Source organism: Patiria miniata, unplaced genomic scaffold, assembly GCF_015706575.1.
Source record: "Patiria miniata isolate m_02_andy unplaced genomic scaffold, ASM1570657v1 HiC_scaffold_30, whole genome shotgun sequence".
In the NCBI taxonomy this organism is placed as follows: Eukaryota; Metazoa; Echinodermata; class Asteroidea; order Valvatida; family Asterinidae; genus Patiria; species Patiria miniata.
Window position 1 is genome coordinate 4695442 of NW_024037070.1, and position 17487 is coordinate 4712928.

The following is a 17487-nucleotide window of genomic DNA, read 5'->3' on the forward strand; positions in this document are numbered from 1 at the left end:
TTAAGTGAAAATATAGGGGGAGGCACATGCCGGCTGCGCCCCCCTCTTGATCTGCTACTGTAGTGAGGGAATTTAAGATAAATTTCCTTTTTTGATGCCAACTCCTTCATCTGTACATACATGTAAAATTTAGTAATGTAAATATTTTTTTGCATTCACTATTAAAATGGGATCACTATTGGATAGACATCCAGCACCCATGCATAATAGCTGAATGAAAACAAGGCAGGCACATTATCTTATTTATCTGCATTGGATGTTTCTTATTAAAATGATTTGCGTTCTAAGTTTCATCCCATGGGGAAATGTTTATATGACAGATACATTCAAAAGGGCAATTCCACGGTTACTCGCATTACATTTTCGTAATGTTAGTAACCGATTTTGTGCGTCTTGTTTATCATACATAACGCATTTTTCTGGATGTCATCTTTGGTGCTTAGGTAGGTCTAGGTCTACTCTATCTACCATGGGGATAACAGATATTAAACCTTTTCAGTAAGGTAATTACAGCCCAAGGAAACTCAAAAGTACATCAAAAATGTAACGTGAGTAACCGTGGGATTGCCCTAAACATCCTCTTCTCACTATTATTCAAGAAATGAGTATCACCTCTAAATTCCCTGTAAATAACAAACTGAATATTTCATGAGAAATGTAAACGCTGTAAACTTGAAATTGCAATTTGCAGGTGGGAACTTGTGAACAATGTGTTAAATTATAAGGTTTAAACAATTTTTTTAAAAACTTATTGATATGTTTGTTTTATTTCAGTGTTTTATTTCCACTCCTTTTGTTAAAAGTCTTTATATGATAAAATAATTGAATTGATGTAGTGCATTTCCCATCAGTAACAACAAGGGCGTCAATCACTTCGCAACAGTGAGGGGGACATGTCTTGACAAGAATTGATGCAAAGCGCGATGCCCTAACTGCGTGGGGTTCTGGGCCCGCTTAAGGGCCCCGAAAATTGTTGGATTCTCGACGCTTGTGTGTGGTGCGATCTGAGGCCATTTCTGACTTTAAACAGTTTTATAAGCAAAAGATCGTCATTTAAATATCATTTTGGAGTTTTGGAGTCATTAAATCAGCTAATCTGAGCTATAGAATCATATGTGGGCTACAATTTATATTCAGGGACGAAAAAAGTAGGGGGGACAAACAATATGATACTCCCTCCCCACTTTAAAAAGTGGGGGCGTCCCCCACCGATTGAGGCCAATGAGTAATGATGGGCTTCTGCAGCTATTTTGACGAGGATGGACATAAGTGTGTCTAACTCTCTGATAATGTAAATACGTGTTTGTCTGGATGTGTTTTCTTTTTTTCACGTGGCATTATGTACAGTGAATTACCAGACAATGTTGTCAGTACATTGAATCTGTGAAAATTGTTTTGAGAAACTGATTTCTATTGGAAACTGTCACAGGTTTTGAGCCATGAGGGGTGATGTTAATATTATACCGTTAATTGATTGTATATATTTAACACCCGATTCTGCAAAAAAAAAGAGAGGGCCCTAAAAAATCTGGGTATACAAGTTCTGGAACAAAAATGTTAAAATATGTCCAAATGATTTAATTTATTACAGCTGGTACTTTCTTGCATCGCTTCTGAAGAGTGCTTTGCCGCTGCCCCCCCCCCCCCCCAAGAAAAAAACAAATCCTGGCGACGCCCATGACGATTACACCACTCCCTTCCCACTGTTGATACGGAGTCATGCTTGTAAGCTGTGTTGCACAAGTAGGCGAAATCATATAAATTTGATAAAATCTGCAGTATGTGAAATAAAACAATTGTTTGAAGTACAGTCTGTTGGCAACCTCGTCCCCAGTGCTTACTTTATTTCCAACCGCGTTTCCAATAGTAAACCCTGGATAGGAAACTTTCTTCCTGTATCCTGATTGGATACCGCAATTGGCTAGTAATGGATTTTTATCGTGTACTTGGTGCTATTATTCACAACGTGCAGTACGTGTTTTCGCGATCATTCGTCCACGCCTTCTCGAAAATACTAATTTCCTTTCCAATTTGCTCATATTAATATGAAATATGATGCTGTATGTTGTCTTGATAAGATCGTAACAGTTTGATTTCAAAAATCGTGTTTTCGTAACTCACGCCGTGCTCGCGCTGCTACGAATTGACTCTGTTTTTACCCCAGACACCGCATATAAAACCAAACGCTAATGTGTAACGCATATCCAGGCACCAGACTGTTCCTCATTTGCATACGTGTGCAAAAATCTTGCACATGCAAATGATCCAATACCAGGGTGAGAGAGCAGGTAGTGGTGGGCGCGTACTGCTCAACACCCTGGAGAGGAGGTTGAGTCTGTTGGTTATTATTTTGTTAAAGGTAGAGTCCATCATTTGTAATTTGTGCATTTTGTTCGTTTGAAGCAACAAAAGAGTTCAAAATCTAATGAAGGATACTGAGCAACTAACCTGATGAAGTTTCAGCTAAGCTTCAGCTGTACATTCCGAGAAAAACAGCATTCTAAGATCTCAATTTCAAATCAAAAGTTGCTGAATCATGTTTTGAATTGTTTTGAATTGCAACTATATGCGACGTCGCGCACTGATCCGACGAATTATAACAACCGCGCGCGCGTGTGCGTCGTTCGAATACTTGTGCGCGCTGCGCTGAATAACAAAACGAACTACTAATTTAAATTTTCCTACGGTGCTTCTTAAGAATCACCGTTGGAAATGCCTTCTTTCGTTGATTACTTCAAAATGACAGCTTCCCAGAAAGAATAATTTCACAGGGAGTTTAGTCTCCTTACTATCTTTCAACCAAGTTAGTTTTTCAACAATAATTACGCCAGTTACTTTTCGAATGGCTGCAAATGATGGACTCTACCTTTAAATATTAGCACATTTTTAGTCTAAATGCCTGAACTGGGCCTTCTTTTGTGGCGTATGGATATTCAAGCTTGAGAGACGCGTACCACAAATACCTAGTGCCGCCTCCCCCCAAAAGGAACCATAATTTGCCACTCCCCAAAGAGGTTTTTTTTTTTTCATTAAAACTTAAACCAGAGAGATATGTAGACAACTAGTTTAAACTCAATGTTGCAATAATTCTCATTCCCCATATGGATTTGTGAAATACAAGTAAAAAGATAAGAAAAAGGGGGGAAGAGCCCCCCCCCCCAGCTTCAATTGAGGTCCACCCCACCCCTTTGAATTTGTAGCTGCAAGTTCAGACCTTTGTGGCACCCAATAAAATGCTAGTTCCCCCCCCCCCCCCAAAAAAAATTAAAAATTAAAAAAAATGCCACTGATATGCTCATTCCCGGTGGTAAATAAGGGAATAAATGTGTGCTCGAGAGGTTTTTATCACTCTGTTTAAGACCGCTTATTAGAGTCTTGGTGCTGATAATTACCCGAGCCGGAGGCGAGGGTAATTATCAACACCCAGACTCTAAACGGTCTTAAACAGAGTGATAAATACCGACCGAGCACATATTTATTCCCATTCATAAATACCTTTTCGGTAAAAAAAAATATCAAATAATTCGTTCAAAAAATCCCGATTTTGTTCAACAAGTTCACTTCATGCTTTTTAAAACATCCCTCTAGCAAAATAATGGAGTGTTCAGCTGGCGCGTAAGATGTTAACAACCCTTTTATGGAGATTGACGCGCGCGTAGCATGTTCTGCGCTATGTCGCGCAGAACGCACCTGGTTATGGGGCGTTGCGTTTTGAATTTAGAACTATAAAATTCTGACTCACTGGTAGTGTTGCGCATGCCTTCGTGAGGATTGTGAACGTTCAAGCAATAAAACGGTAAGAGGCACTGGATTTTTAGGAGTCCACATTTTATGTGACACTGAAAAGGTGTTTAAGACCAGCTATATCATCCGTTTAAGACCGGCCACGTGACGGGCTCTCGACCAATAGGAATAGCTAAACTGTCTGAGGTATTTATGAATAAAGTTTTCATATTTTTTTTATTGAAAGACATATTGATTAACAAAAACAGGTTAATGCCAGCTGATTTAATTGTATATTGCTTGTACAGTTATCAGCTGATTTTGAATTTACTTAAAACACTCTGTCTAACTGGGTGTGGTTTCATAGCATATCCGCTCAAAAACACTCAAAAACAGGACACTGAAATAACGTAAACATGGAACAACTTTTCACAGGTCCTGCAAACTTTTATTGGAATACATGTAATCGCATTTGAATTAAAATTTTAAATTAAAACAAAAACAAGATTTTATAACTGTTGTTGGCAAACAACATCAGATTCTATCCATCTACGATTGTTTTTTAATATATCTGAGTTTTTCTTGCGAGGACAAATGCCTTATTTCACCAAATTTTAAACGATCTACCAATTTGATTGGAAAAGCATTTTGGCAAGACTATATCTATTTACTTGAAACATAAAAAGAGTTAAGCCATAAAAGAAATCATGGTAAATGTAAAAGTCACTGCAAATGTTTACGTAATTGTATTATTTTCAAAAGGTCCTGCAAACCTTTATCGGAATAACTGCATTTGAAGGCAAATAACATCAGATTCTCTCAATCCATCTACAATCTTATTGGCTAGCAATTTTGTTAATAATCTGAGTTTTTCTGCGAGGGCAAATGCCTTATTTCACCACATTTTAAACGATCTACAAGTTTGATTGGAAATACATTTTGGCAAGACTATATCTATTTGCCTGAAACATAAAAAAAAGTTCTAACTTTTTTTTATGTTTCAGCTTAAAAGCTTTTTAAAAAATCCTGGTTAATGTAAAATGCATTGCAAATGGTAACATTATTCTACTATTTTAAATAACAATTGGGTTTCCTGTTATACACTAACTACATATTACCAACAATTTACTACGTTATGCTCAATGCTAATTGTATGTGAATTTCAGCAAGTTTGTTTCCAACACAATTAAGACACGAGATAAATTTTATTCCAGATATTCTTTAAGTATGTACAGTTTTCTTAGAAAGGCGAACTAGACTTTGTCATGTCCCTTTGAACAATGCCTGATTTTATACTTGTCTTCCAACTACAAAACAATATATATTTACGTTACAAGCATATATACAGCAACTTCTTTAAAGATAGAATGGACTATTTGTTGTTTGTGCGATTTTTTTTTTTTTTAAATTGAAGCGACAAAAGTCCTCTTGGCTTGTGATTGACTTGTGATTGGCTTGTGATTGATGAGTGATTTACTTGTGATTAACTTGCAACCGACTTGGCAGTTACTTGTGATTGATTTGTGGTCAACTCCATCATGATTAACTTGTGATTGACTTGTGATTGGCTTGTGATTGGCTTGTGATGGACTTGGGATTGACTAGTGATTGACTTGTGAATGTGAAGATCACATTTGTCTGGTAAGAACCAACACTTTAAATCCACAAATCAGGGATCTGCATAACTATTCCATCTGCCAATTCTATCCAAATTAATAGTTCCACATTTACATTTATATAAATATTTAATAATTATATAATTACGATATACAATTTTTTTGTTGAAATTAACAATTTGAGATGTATCTAGGTTTAAAACACAGCTATTAGACATACTGTTAACATATTTTTCATGCAACCCATTCCATTCCAGTTTTTTTTTTTTTTTTTTTTTTATACATTTTTTTTTTTTTTTTTTAATACATTTTTTTTTTTTTTTTTACATTTTTTTTTTTTAAATCATTTATATTTTATTTTTGCCAACACAACTCATTTGGGTAATGGTTGACCATTTGGACCATGTGAAGGCCCACCCTGGCTCGAGGACAAACTCATATCGGACATAGCCAAGACCACTTCGTCACATTCAAAGGATTCGTGGTTGCCTCCGTTTAAAACACATCGGTTATACCGGGCCGATTTTGGAAGGACCTTAAGGTACACCAGACAATTAGCAACAGGCTTATCCGGTTCCCAGTCCTGGCCAATCGTGAAAAATATGACTGGGCGAGGGATTTGGTCGGGTTTACAACTAACACAACAATCCAAGAGGCTTTCCTTGAATTTTTTCTCATCAAAGACCTTCACGATTGTGTCTTTTGGCAACTCCTTGACGTAGCGTTTATGTTTGTGGTCCAAGGAGGTGCTATTTTGCTTGCTGACAAGCTGAAATCCTTCATCGCTGGGCATGGTGGAATAGCAGTAGACGTGGGACCGACAAAAACGTCGGGCACAGATGTCCCCATCTTTGTCGTAAAATATGTGAATCCTGGCCGAGATGAAAACAAAGAAAAGAGGAATTTCTTGGCTAAGCAAGGATGATAATGCTAATTATGAGGGGGCAGTAAAGGAATCTTGGTATTAGCATTGACGCATTTCCAAACCAAGGGCGGATCCAGAACACAATTTTTTTGGGGGGCCAAAAAAAAAATTGGTCCCCCAAAAAAGTGGGTCAAAATTTTTTTTGGATTCTAGATGCTCTGTGGTGCGATCTGAGGCAATTTCTGACCACTTTAACCAATTTTTTTTTGAGGAAAAGATGGTGGTGTACTCATTGCCTGCCTTTATTGCGATGTCACATAAAAAAGAAAACAATTGGGTTTTTTGGGGGGGGGGGGGCCATGGCCCCCTGGATCCGCCCTTGTTTCAAACTAAACAAAAGTTGTCTTTGTAATATGTTGCTCCAGCTCCTTTCAAAATGGGAAGTGATTTTGTTTTTTTAACATCACTCAAGACAACACCAAAGTATAAACAAATACACGTCGGTGAAGGGCAAAACCTGCAATGTTGAATTCAAATCATCCCGCGGAGCATCTTATATGAATAGTTTGGTTACTGTACCCACTACTATATGAGATTAGAAACAGCCAGCCGACCCGGGCAATCTCGGTGGTCGAGTGGTAAGACATCTTCGCTAGTAAGCAGAAGGTCGTGGGTTCAAGTCCCACCTGAGTGATTTTGTTCTCACAATCACTCGGGGGCAACACTGAGTATACAGTTTTTTATAACAAAATTTACGGCGTTGAAGGGCAAAACCCATTATTGAATTCCAAAATTCCTTGGTAAGATCTGAAGGTGTGCATGAGAACTAGTCAGCAATACATGTCAATGTAAGTTTGTGCAGTGTTGCAGTCCAATGGTTACGGTGTTCAACACAGGATCTGTGATACATGGATTTGACCCCAGAGAGGGGCATGGTGTTGTGTCCTTGGGCAAGACACTTAACTACAATTGCCTGTCTCCAACCAGTAGTATAAATGTGACTGGCTCCACAAAAAAGAAACTGAGTTACATGATTGGAAAGCCACAATGTAAGCTTTCATTTGGTATATAATAGAGCTCCATAGCTCCTCCCGTTCTGGAGATATGACATATTTGCATTATATGAATTACTTCCTTGGAGTTAAAATAAGCCATTTGCGAGTTAAATTTGAATAAAATCTGGTATGCTGACTTAATCCAATGGTTTGCACGTTTTAACTTTGCATTCTCCCGACCAAAGACACTGTTTCTATATCACGTGATTTGGGGCAAGCCTTATGCTAGCAACCCCAGCTCCGGCATGGTCTGGTGTCTTTGTGCCATTCTCACCCAGTGTGAACAATATACTGGTGCTGAGCGTCTCTTACGTAACTATGCAAGAGCTTGCCCCGAATCATGTGATTAGCAACAGTGTCTTTGGTCAAAGTTAAAATGTGCAAAGCATTCTGAGCAAGTCAGTGTACCAGATGTTTATCAAATGTAAATCCCAAAGGGTGTAGGTTACTCGCAAATGGCTTATTACACAACTGAGAAAACAGGCTTTGAAATAGCTGGCTTCGATGTAGAACAGAATGATGCACACAAAATGGTTGTATTTTCCACTTTGTTCATCAAAATCATCATTTCTGTGAATGAAACCTGAAACTGTAGGTAATAAAGATGTCATTCATGACAAAAACTTAAAATCACTTTTTGACATATTTTTACCCTCTCAATGTTGAGCAGGCCATTGTACAGTGCGACTTAATACCCTTTTTCTGTGGAGCCGGTCACAAATGGGTACCTGTGAAGGTAGAGACCAGCTTGCACTGATCTAAAGCTGCTGCTGCAAAAACAATTGTCTCACATAGCCTGATGTGCAGGGGTACTGATTGTAAAATGCTTTGAGATCTTTGGTATAAAGTGCTATATTAACACCACACGTAATATTATACATTCTACAAATAAGGCCCCAAAAAAAATAGTCGGTCTCTGGTCAGACCGAAGTTCCGGAATTGATGCGGCGACGCGGTTTTTTTTTTTTTTGGTGGCTTTTTTTTTTCAAGCTTGAATTGTACAGACAAGGTGGGTACTATTATCTCATCATTATACATTGGTGTCCTCCATAATTTGCCTAGGTGCCCTTTATCATTTGCCTTGGTGCAATTTCCCAATTCCTTGGTGCTCCTTGGTACAAAAATTTGAGGAGGTGCGGCAATAGAGAGCGCTGTTATAGCTTCCGTGTTAATTTGAAGAAAAACAAGGTTGACGCGGATGATTAAAATCGACGCGCGCTGACCAGAGAACGAGTATTATTTTTTTTTTGGCCTAAACATTTACCACAAATTCTTACCCTTTGGCCAGTGCATCCAACAACTTTCTTGTGGCTTCTGCCTGACTATCCGTCAGTTTGACTTTCTTGTCCAGTTCTGGGAACTCGATTTCGGTGACATCAGGGCTGGTGTCTCCAAAAGTCCACGGTTTCTTGTGGAACACCAGACATCCGTTGCGACTGTTGACCTCCAGGGGGCATTCCCGCAGCGCTTGCGACTGGAAGTACAGTTGGATATTGAGCTGCTTTGCTGTAAAGAAAAGAGAACAAAACTGAAACGGATATTCTCAAAGGTTCAACTGCGAAATGTTGAGTGCACTTTGCTGGGCCGTTATTAGCCAGTTCGCGCCGGAGGCCGTGACAACACGCACTGGCTGTTTTTGTGCACAGGCACGGCTGACGGGTTAAAATGTCAAGATTGCATTGCCTCCAGGTGACGTCTAAAAACACTAATCCCTCGTATCTCTTGTACCAGAGTTGCTGACTCGAGTCATGTGACTTGGACTCGAGTCGGACTCGAGTCGCTATTTTTGTGACTTGTGACTTGACTTGTAAATACCAGCTTTGACTTGTGACTTGACTTGGACTTGCAAACAATGACTTGCGACTTGACTTGGGATTGCAAAAAATGACTTGTTACCAACCCAAGTCAGACGCTACTCGAGCGACCCAATACACTTTAATTAAGCTATTATAGGCCAAAAAAAAAAGTCTCCATTTTCTGGTATGCGCGCGCGTCGCCGTAGCCATGCGCGTCGGCAAAATGAAAAAGGTTTTTTTTCAATAAAAGATGATGTCTCAAAACCGCCAAACTCACTGGTTTGTCTGGAATCCTGCTGCTGCACAATTTTAACGTGTTTTTAGATGGGGTTATGATCGAGAATAAGCTTTATGTGGCCTCTCTGGACTCCCATATATTTGTACTAAGTTTAGTCGGGCACCATTTGCAGTCATCAGTCGACATTTGAAGCAAAAAAGTCGGGTAAAAAAACAAAAAGCCGCGTCGCCATACCACTTTTTGGACAAGCTCCATACCAGAAACCGGAGACTTTTTTGGGGGGCCATACTTTTAATTAGCTTTTTCATTCCAGAAAATAGACCTCAGTGACTGAATCCAGTAAAATGAATAGTTCCCACTAGTTTCAAAAGTTTTCAATAAGACTGTCACAACAAACTACAGTTTTCAATGACCAATTGTCTCTTGCTTAATGTATTGGTTGAACAAACTTTGAAAGGAACCTTTCTTTAAAAGAAATCAGGCCTTTGTCAATTGCATGTAAAATACTGGATAGCCTTACCCATTAGTAGGCGTTTAGTATACATGAAAATTGAACAATAAAGTGTTAGTATACTACATGTAATTGAGTGAGTGAAGTCTTTTTTTCACGGTCATCTTAGCCTTGACCAAGGCGTTGGGCTTATCGATTCGCCGATAAAAAAAAATCGCCGATAAGAAAATCCCTAATCAACTTGGCAAAGCATAATTGCGTGCACATATCGAAGCCCGTACGCTGCTAGTGAGAAAGTAACTTGTACCATACAGCAAGGCTATGCTTGTAAAATACGTGCGCACGTACATGTACATCACACACGTACTCGTACAACAGCCATGCACACACAGTACCGTACATGTACATGTACATGTACAGTACATGCATGAGCTAGTCCGCGTAACCCAACGCCTTGATGGTTTTGAGTTGACCCAGCAAAACCTATTATGGTAATGAGGTACCACCCCCGCGTATATACTGAATTCTCATTGGTCAGCCCGCGATAGGCTAACAAACACGTCGCATCCGCGAAGAAACGCTGCAATGGCGGCCCGTTGCTGTGGGTGAAAGTCGTTCAGTCCCAGTCTGTCCGAAGCAGTATTGAAGGCTCCAACGAATTCTGCAGGTAATGCTGTCATTAGACGATCGTTGCCCACTCAAATGGATTCATTACACGAGCCGAAAAACTCGAATCAATGTCAAATTGTTGAAAAAGTGATGACCATGGCGCTCTCGCTAAAAAGACATGGAAGACGCCATGATGACAAATGCATTATGCATGTCGCGCGACGTCACATGATTCTTGTGAAGCTTACGATTGGTCAGCTTAAAAATGAATTAATCATACTATTGGGAAGGTTGTTTCATGTGATTGGTCCAAGACGAACCTACATAATCATCACGGCATACCCGCATACCTGAAGCCCGCCCATTTTTTTCCAAAACTGGACGAAAAAGTAAAGAAAGACATTAAACCCGGAAGTTGCAGACCCAACAAGGCGGTCGTTCGACAGGCCACGCGGCGCGTATATCCCCCACACGTACGTACGTACACCCACACGCAGAACATAGTAGGCCTACATTTACTGCCTTATTACACCATGCGTACAGTCCGTACTCACGTGTTTGTGCTTGCTGGTTGTGTTAGTACCAAACCGTTCGTACGGACAAGGGTCGGTGGTACGGTACACGCACGGACAAGGGTCGGTGGTACACGCACGTAGCCGCGTTGATTGTGGGTGCTAGGGCCCGATTATCTTCCTTCGACAAAAAGCCGAGAGACCGCATTGAACAAGGCTACGGTCATCTCAACATTTATTTCTACAATGTAAAGTAAATTTATTAAAGTATACAAAAGGCTTATATCCGACAGATATGTGATAAACTACAAGAATGGTAATTGCAACACATTGAAAAAGGGGAATTAAGGAGGCATGTTCAAAATAACTCGTAAGTTGACGCCAGGTTAATTCTTATAGCTTATTACAGCTGTACAAAATAATGTGCAACTTGACGTGTTCTTGGACAAAGATACTTGTGACTTGACTTGTTTTTAGACCAAATGACTTGTGACTTGACTTGTGACTGGACCTAATGACTTGTGAATTGACTTGTGACTGGACCTAATGACTTGTGACTTGACTTGGACTTGCAAACAATGACTTGTGACTTGACTTGGACTTGCAAAAAATGACTTGCTGCCACCTCTGTCTTGTACACACACACAAGGTCCATGTATTCTGTGGAGGCGGACCGTGTGTTGACCATTGTGTGGGCCATTGTGCATGGCCTACTTTTAAACAATTAATTTATACTCCAGTGCACACCCCATAGAATATAGAAACACATGAGGTTTTGACAAGAAATATCGTACAAATACTGTTGAAATGACTTTTGCCAATCTGAATGTATGGCGTTTTATATCAGAAGTTGTTTCTGGGACATTTCGCTTTTTGACAATTTTGACATTTTTGGCAAAAATAAACTCAGCGCCACTAGATACATGCACTCACCATCAGGCTCTTCACCGATTCCTACAATGTCTGAGGTTTTGGTCTTCTTGGCATCTGTTTCCAGTGATGACAACTGGTTAGCGTCCTTCTTGGACTTGGCGCCGGCCTGACGGTTTTTTTTAGGCTTTCTCGGCTTGGGCCTTTTGGTCTTGGTTTTCTCTGGAGGATTCTCGTTGGTTTCTGAGGTGGAGCTAGTGGGGTTGCAGATGGGAGAGGCTGCCATGGTGGTTCCCATGGCAGCATCCGTGGGGGGGTTTGAAGGGCTCAGCTGAGCCTCGCGGGTTGTCGTGGACTGCGAAATGTGATTGGCCATCACGGTGGCGGGTACGGTCGCCAATGGCATTCCTGCAGCTGCTGCTGAGCTTCGTGGTAAAGCAACCTGATTGGTTGATGCTGTTACCATGGTATTAGAGAAACCAGCAAGTGGTGGAGCTGGATTGGTTGGAACTGCTGTCGCCATGGTAACACCTGGATTATTTGGGCACTCATTTGGATCACCAAGTGGTAGACCATCAGTGTGCTGTCCATCTGCTGCAATTGATTAAAATGTATACATTTCTAATTGGAAGAGATCATTATGCACTATACACACATATAAAAACAAAATTGATTTTGTTTTTTTGTAAATGCACCACAATAGACAACTTAAAAATAATCCCAAAATTAAATTATGAATAGACAAACCTTCTAGTTGTCTAAGAAGAGAATCATATGACGTTTCAGTAACATCAGCCGCCGAGCTTCCATTGAGAAGGGCGTTCAAATCATCCATGGTGAAAGTCACTGTCAACAACAACAAAGAAATCAAAGGACAAGAAGTTACAAATACCACAGACATTTCTTTACCATTATTATTCTTATTATCTATTTCTGGTGAAGAACCAAAGGACTCCTCAAGGCTGAAAAGCGCCCCTGGCACTGTGGCTCGCAAGCACCTGTAGAGAGAAGGCAATTAGAAGAAATTACAGTTTTAGGGGTGGGAGGACAACCCCAGAAGACTAGGAATGCCATGTCACGGTTCATTTGAATAGCTTGTGACTTGACTTCAGACAAGACAAATCGTCACATAATTGCGGGTGAATTAACTGAGAGGATTTGTGAGGCCACAGGCAAGATTGCTCTGAAATTATAAGTGGAGTGTCATGGCCGAGCGGTTAAGAGCAACGGACTCAAGCTCTGGTGTTTCTGATCAGCAGAGTGTGGGTTCAAGTCCCGGTCTTGACACCTGTGTCCTTAAGCAAGGCACTTAACCATTACTGATTCCTCCTTCCGATGGGACGTAAAAAAAATCTGTCTAAATACCTTGATTAGCTTGATCCTGGCAAGGTGGTGACTGGAACTGCGGATGATTGACATCCTGTGGAGGTGGCAACTGGCTGGCCGGTGCCTGCAACACTTGTGCCAGCAGCTGCTGCTGCTGTTGCTGTTGCTGCAGCTGCTGCAGCTGCTGCAGCTGCTGCAACAGCTGCTGCTGCTCCTGTTGGTGTTGTTGTTGTTGTGGTTGTTGTTGTGGTTGTTGTAGTTGTTGTTGTTGTTGTTGCTGCTGCTGCTGCTGCTGCTGTTGCTGAAGAGGATTCAAGTCAGAGGTCACCTGAAAGCTCGGCCTCATATAATCCTCTTGTTGTGCCACCTGCGCCGTCTGTGGATAAGTCGTCACATTTGGCAAAAGCTCCGGGACTGGTACCTGATGTGCTTGAGGCATCTGGAGCATGGGCTGAGGATTCTGCACCAGACCATTGCCCAGTTGCACCCATTGAGCCATCGCTGCCGCTTCAGTATACGTTGGAGGCTGCATCATCAACTGCGTTTGAAGAGGATTGTAATTTTGGTGCAAGCCCAGTTCTGGGACAACCGTCTGAGTTTCGCTGCCCTGAAATAGCATCACATTTAAAAGTGAAACTTTTAACGTTTCACTAAAAATGTAACTGTCAGCCAAATCCAGACGATTAACTGAATTAATATCTTCACTTTCATTTGTCATTTCAAAAAGCACAATAAAGTCTTCAATGAATATGACACACAGATCAACAAATTTTTAAGTGTCCTATAGGCCTTTCTTTTGTTTGTAAACATTGGCGCCATTTTGTATGGGCTGCCGTAAGCGCATAAATTGAAGCCGTGGTTGGCAACATATTTTTCCAAAAAAGTCCTCATAACGCCATCAACACATAGTAAAAAGACATATGTAGGAATTATTTTGTATCTTTGTGGAAAATGTTTTATTTTCAAGCATCAAATAATGTTTTGGTGATCTGTAATAACTCTTCTTCATTTTTGCAGTGTTGGACCTTCCATAGTTTTGCAGGCTGTGGTTGGCAAAAATGCAGTTTGCCAACCAAGCGCAGAAAGGTCTACACAGATTTAGTTTGCAAACTAAACTCATACTGAAATGAGCAAACGTAGCACATAACTTTTCTTTATGAGTAACCTTATGTTTTTTTCTCTTCCACTTAGGTACCCTGTTAAAGACTGAGCAATTTTGTCTGGGGGCTGGTCCATGAATTTTCAAAAAAATTTGAAAGATACAAAATTAGTTTTGGCATTGACAAACTATTATTGATGACATCATGAAACTTGCTTCACTTTCGCTCCCACGTGAAGTGTTAATCAACTGGAAGATAAAGAAATTTGTGGCTGAAAATTACCTGCTGATCTTGAGGCACGTAGCCGTCCATTTCTCTTTGGCAGTGGACTTTGATGAAGAGCAACTAGTTGATTTTGAATGTAGAAGAGATGTCCGCTGCCAGTAATACTGTTGGATATTAGAACAAAACAATTAAATTTGTAGCGTTCGGAATGTCAGTTTTCTATTTGAACAAATCTTTTAACATCTTATTCAACATCAGTATATTTAGCACTAGTGGGTCTGTATATCGGTCTGACTTGGCCTGGGCCAATTACGCACAATGAACCATTTGCGGTATGGCCGTATTCGGAATACAAGTACTTGTACTCGTACTCGTTGTACAAGTACTCGTACTCGGAGACCTGAACTTGTACTCGGAAGTGCAAGTACTCGTACTTGTACTCAGTAACCTAAGGTTTCGGCAGTACTCGGTACTTGGAAAAGAGTACTCGACTACAACACTGATCGTAACCACATCTAAAAACACGTTAAAATTTAGCCCGAAAATTTGGGACTCTCAATACTGTGTATGGTTAAAATTGCACAGCAGCAGAATTCCCGTCAAACCAGTGAGTTTGGCAGAATTAAGACATCATCTAACATTGAATATTTTTTTTAAAAGACATTTTTTTTGGCCTAACCCATATTATAAAATGGAAAGAATGTTGCAACCTGACGCTGCTTTTTTCCTTCATATATCATCTCAAGACATGAATCTGGGACTGAGAAACATTTCCAATTTTGTTAGGAAATAACTTAGACAATTTTCTTGACTCTCCGTAGCCCCACTAGTGTGGCCGCGGTATGCTGCGCTGAACCTCTGGAGCGCAGTATACCGTGGCCACACTAGTGGGGCTAGACTCTCCGTAGACTTTGTACACAACCGCTGAAGTAGCGTCAGGTTGCAACATTCTTTCCGCTAAGGGGAATTTGGCAGAATACAGCTGCCGTAACGATGGCCACTACGATTAATATGAATTTTTGACTGACTTACGTTTTAAGACAATTTTCACAATTAAACATTTTGCTTTTAAACAACTAGGCCTACTTACAGAAAATTCTAAAAAGTATTAAACAACCATCACAATAGCGTCGTCGAGATGCTGAAGTCTTACCCCCCCCCCCCCAACAATCCAGTAACTGATATAATTATGTATATCAAAACTTTACCAGTTAGCAGTTAGGCCTACCTATTTATGCGGCCAAAAGGTTTGGCCCACCACTTCCGACCACAAAGGCAAAGCACAAGAATTTGATACGACTTCGTGATGTCCACGTCTTTCTTGCTTAGCTGAGCATCAACCAACTGCGCAGCGTATTTTCAGTTTCACTTTGGACACTGTAATTGTAAACCACACATCATCGGGTATTTCTGAGCTAAATTTAGCAGATTCTCTCATAATTATTTGAAGTGATGGGGAAAAACAATAGAACGTCTGATCCTTCTTTGGAAATACCCTGTTTTTCTGTGATAGTAGACAAACGTACAGTTCGCACCAGTTCAATCAATATGGTTTGTACTACAGGCTCGAAAACAATCGCTTCAGGGATTCCCAGAAAATATTGGTGGCGCCCTGGACATTCCAAAAACGTGAATGTTGGGGATTCCCCTAGTTCTAATTCTGGGGATATTTGTTTTGTATTCAGATATACATAGCTCATGCATTGAGTGAAAATAGTCCCTTCTGTGAGTATGCAGCATAATGTAGCGCGATATGTGACAGAGGGAACCCCCTCTTTTGTGTTGGTCATTGTGTTACCAGAATCTCAGGAATTCTTTTCAGATATCTAGGGGGATGTGTTAGGTAACAATAGTCTAGGGTTTGCACAGGGGGTTGGGGGCACCCCTAGTATCGTGCTGGCTATTGTATACAGACTCAATCGATGAAAAAAAAACGAAAATGCAACAAAAGAGTCATTTTCTAAAAATAGCGAGGGGCTTTTTTTGTTGGAAATATGCATAAGCTTAAAGAAAATAGGAAGGGAATGCATGTATCCCCAATTCTGAATTAGTCCCCAAAACAAAAAGTGAAAATGAAAAATTTAAAAAAGGGGCCTAAATCGATGTCTCTTGAAAATCTTGGAGAGTTGTGAATTTTTCTTTCTTTCTCATTCCAGTGAATGTATGCAACCCCCATGGGCGTCGCCAGGATTTTTTTCGGGGGAGGGGGGCAAAGCAAATTTTCGCTAGCATATTCTCGTTTAATTTCTGTTCATTTTTTTTTTAGGGGGGGGGGTTAATTCAAAAATACATGAACTTTGGGAGAAATTTCCACCCAAAGATGATTACCCCCTAAAAGTAATGGTGAAGCCCATCACCATCTTGAAAAAAAGATGCCTGCACTCCATTGCAAAATAGACAAATTTTAGGGCCCATGCTTTTCCATCAAACTAACACAGAAATACCGAAGCTTGCAGTCAAGAAAATTTGACGGCATACAAATTGTGATTTGGCCCGCGTAGCCAATTTTGGGCTTATTTACAGTCATACATCCTTAATACAAAGTCTTGATTTCAAGTTAACCCCACCCCCTTAATATTTAAAAGTATAAACGAAGAAATCGAAGATATTTAATAATTATTTATTCAAAGCCCTTTTTTGTTAATAGCCATGACCCCCTTCAAAACGGCCAACAAGCCGCCTACAGTATTTCCTATCGGAAAAAAGAAAAGAAAATCGGGGTCATCCTTTCCGCTGGAAATAGTCGGGGGATATAACAGAACGTTATGGCAACTGTAGAAGGTAGAAACACAAAAGTGTCAACACCGATCTCCAGGAAACACAGTAAGGAAATACAAATGGCTTGTTTTATGTTTTGCGCGAGACAGTATCCCCGTCAACATTTCCCAAACTGGCCTGGAAAATGTGTTCCTGGAAGTACTAATTGTTTCCTCGGATTTCCAGAGCGACTAAAACCAAGTTGGCCCCGTTAAGGCATTTTGGCACACATTCAAGAGTATGGTCATGAGACATTTTTTTGGCTATATAGGGCCATCGCAGATTTGTCCTTTGACCAAAAAATATAGGTATAGAGTAACAAGCAATTTTCAAAATTTTCAAAA

At 40.3% G+C, this 17487-nt stretch overlaps 1 protein-coding gene across 1 annotated transcript; it reads right to left on the reverse strand.

Annotated features, from left to right (window-relative positions):
- Positions 1 to 5596: 5596 nt before the first annotated feature.
- On the reverse strand, positions 5597 to 15938 carry LOC119739082 (probable basic-leucine zipper transcription factor Q). Its single transcript, XM_038213917.1, has 8 exons — positions 15615 to 15938; positions 14444 to 14550; positions 13345 to 13668; positions 13101 to 13275; positions 12483 to 12581; positions 11799 to 12329; positions 8537 to 8765; positions 5597 to 6211 (listed from the first exon to the last, which is right to left on the reverse strand). Exons 2-8 carry the CDS (start codon positions 14471 to 14473, stop codon positions 5713 to 5715), a joined length of 1887 nt encoding a protein of 628 aa, XP_038069845.1. The 5' UTR covers positions 14474 to 14550; positions 15615 to 15938; the 3' UTR covers positions 5597 to 5712.
- Positions 15939 to 17487: the final 1549 nt, after the last annotated feature.

Bases quoted from the DNA above. Each gene is read 5' to 3' on its own strand.
- LOC119739082 (XM_038213917.1), bottom strand. From the start codon at position 14,473: ATGGACGGCTACGTGCCTCAAGATCAGCAG. The intron at 13,669-14,443 runs GTAATTTTCAGC...ATGCTATTTCAG, and splicing joins ACGTGCCTCAAGATCAGCAG to GGCAGCGAAACTCAGACGGT. The intron at 6,212-8,536 runs GTAAGAATTTGT...CATCTCGGCCAG, and splicing joins TTGGATGCACTGGCCAAAGG to GATTCACATATTTTACGACA.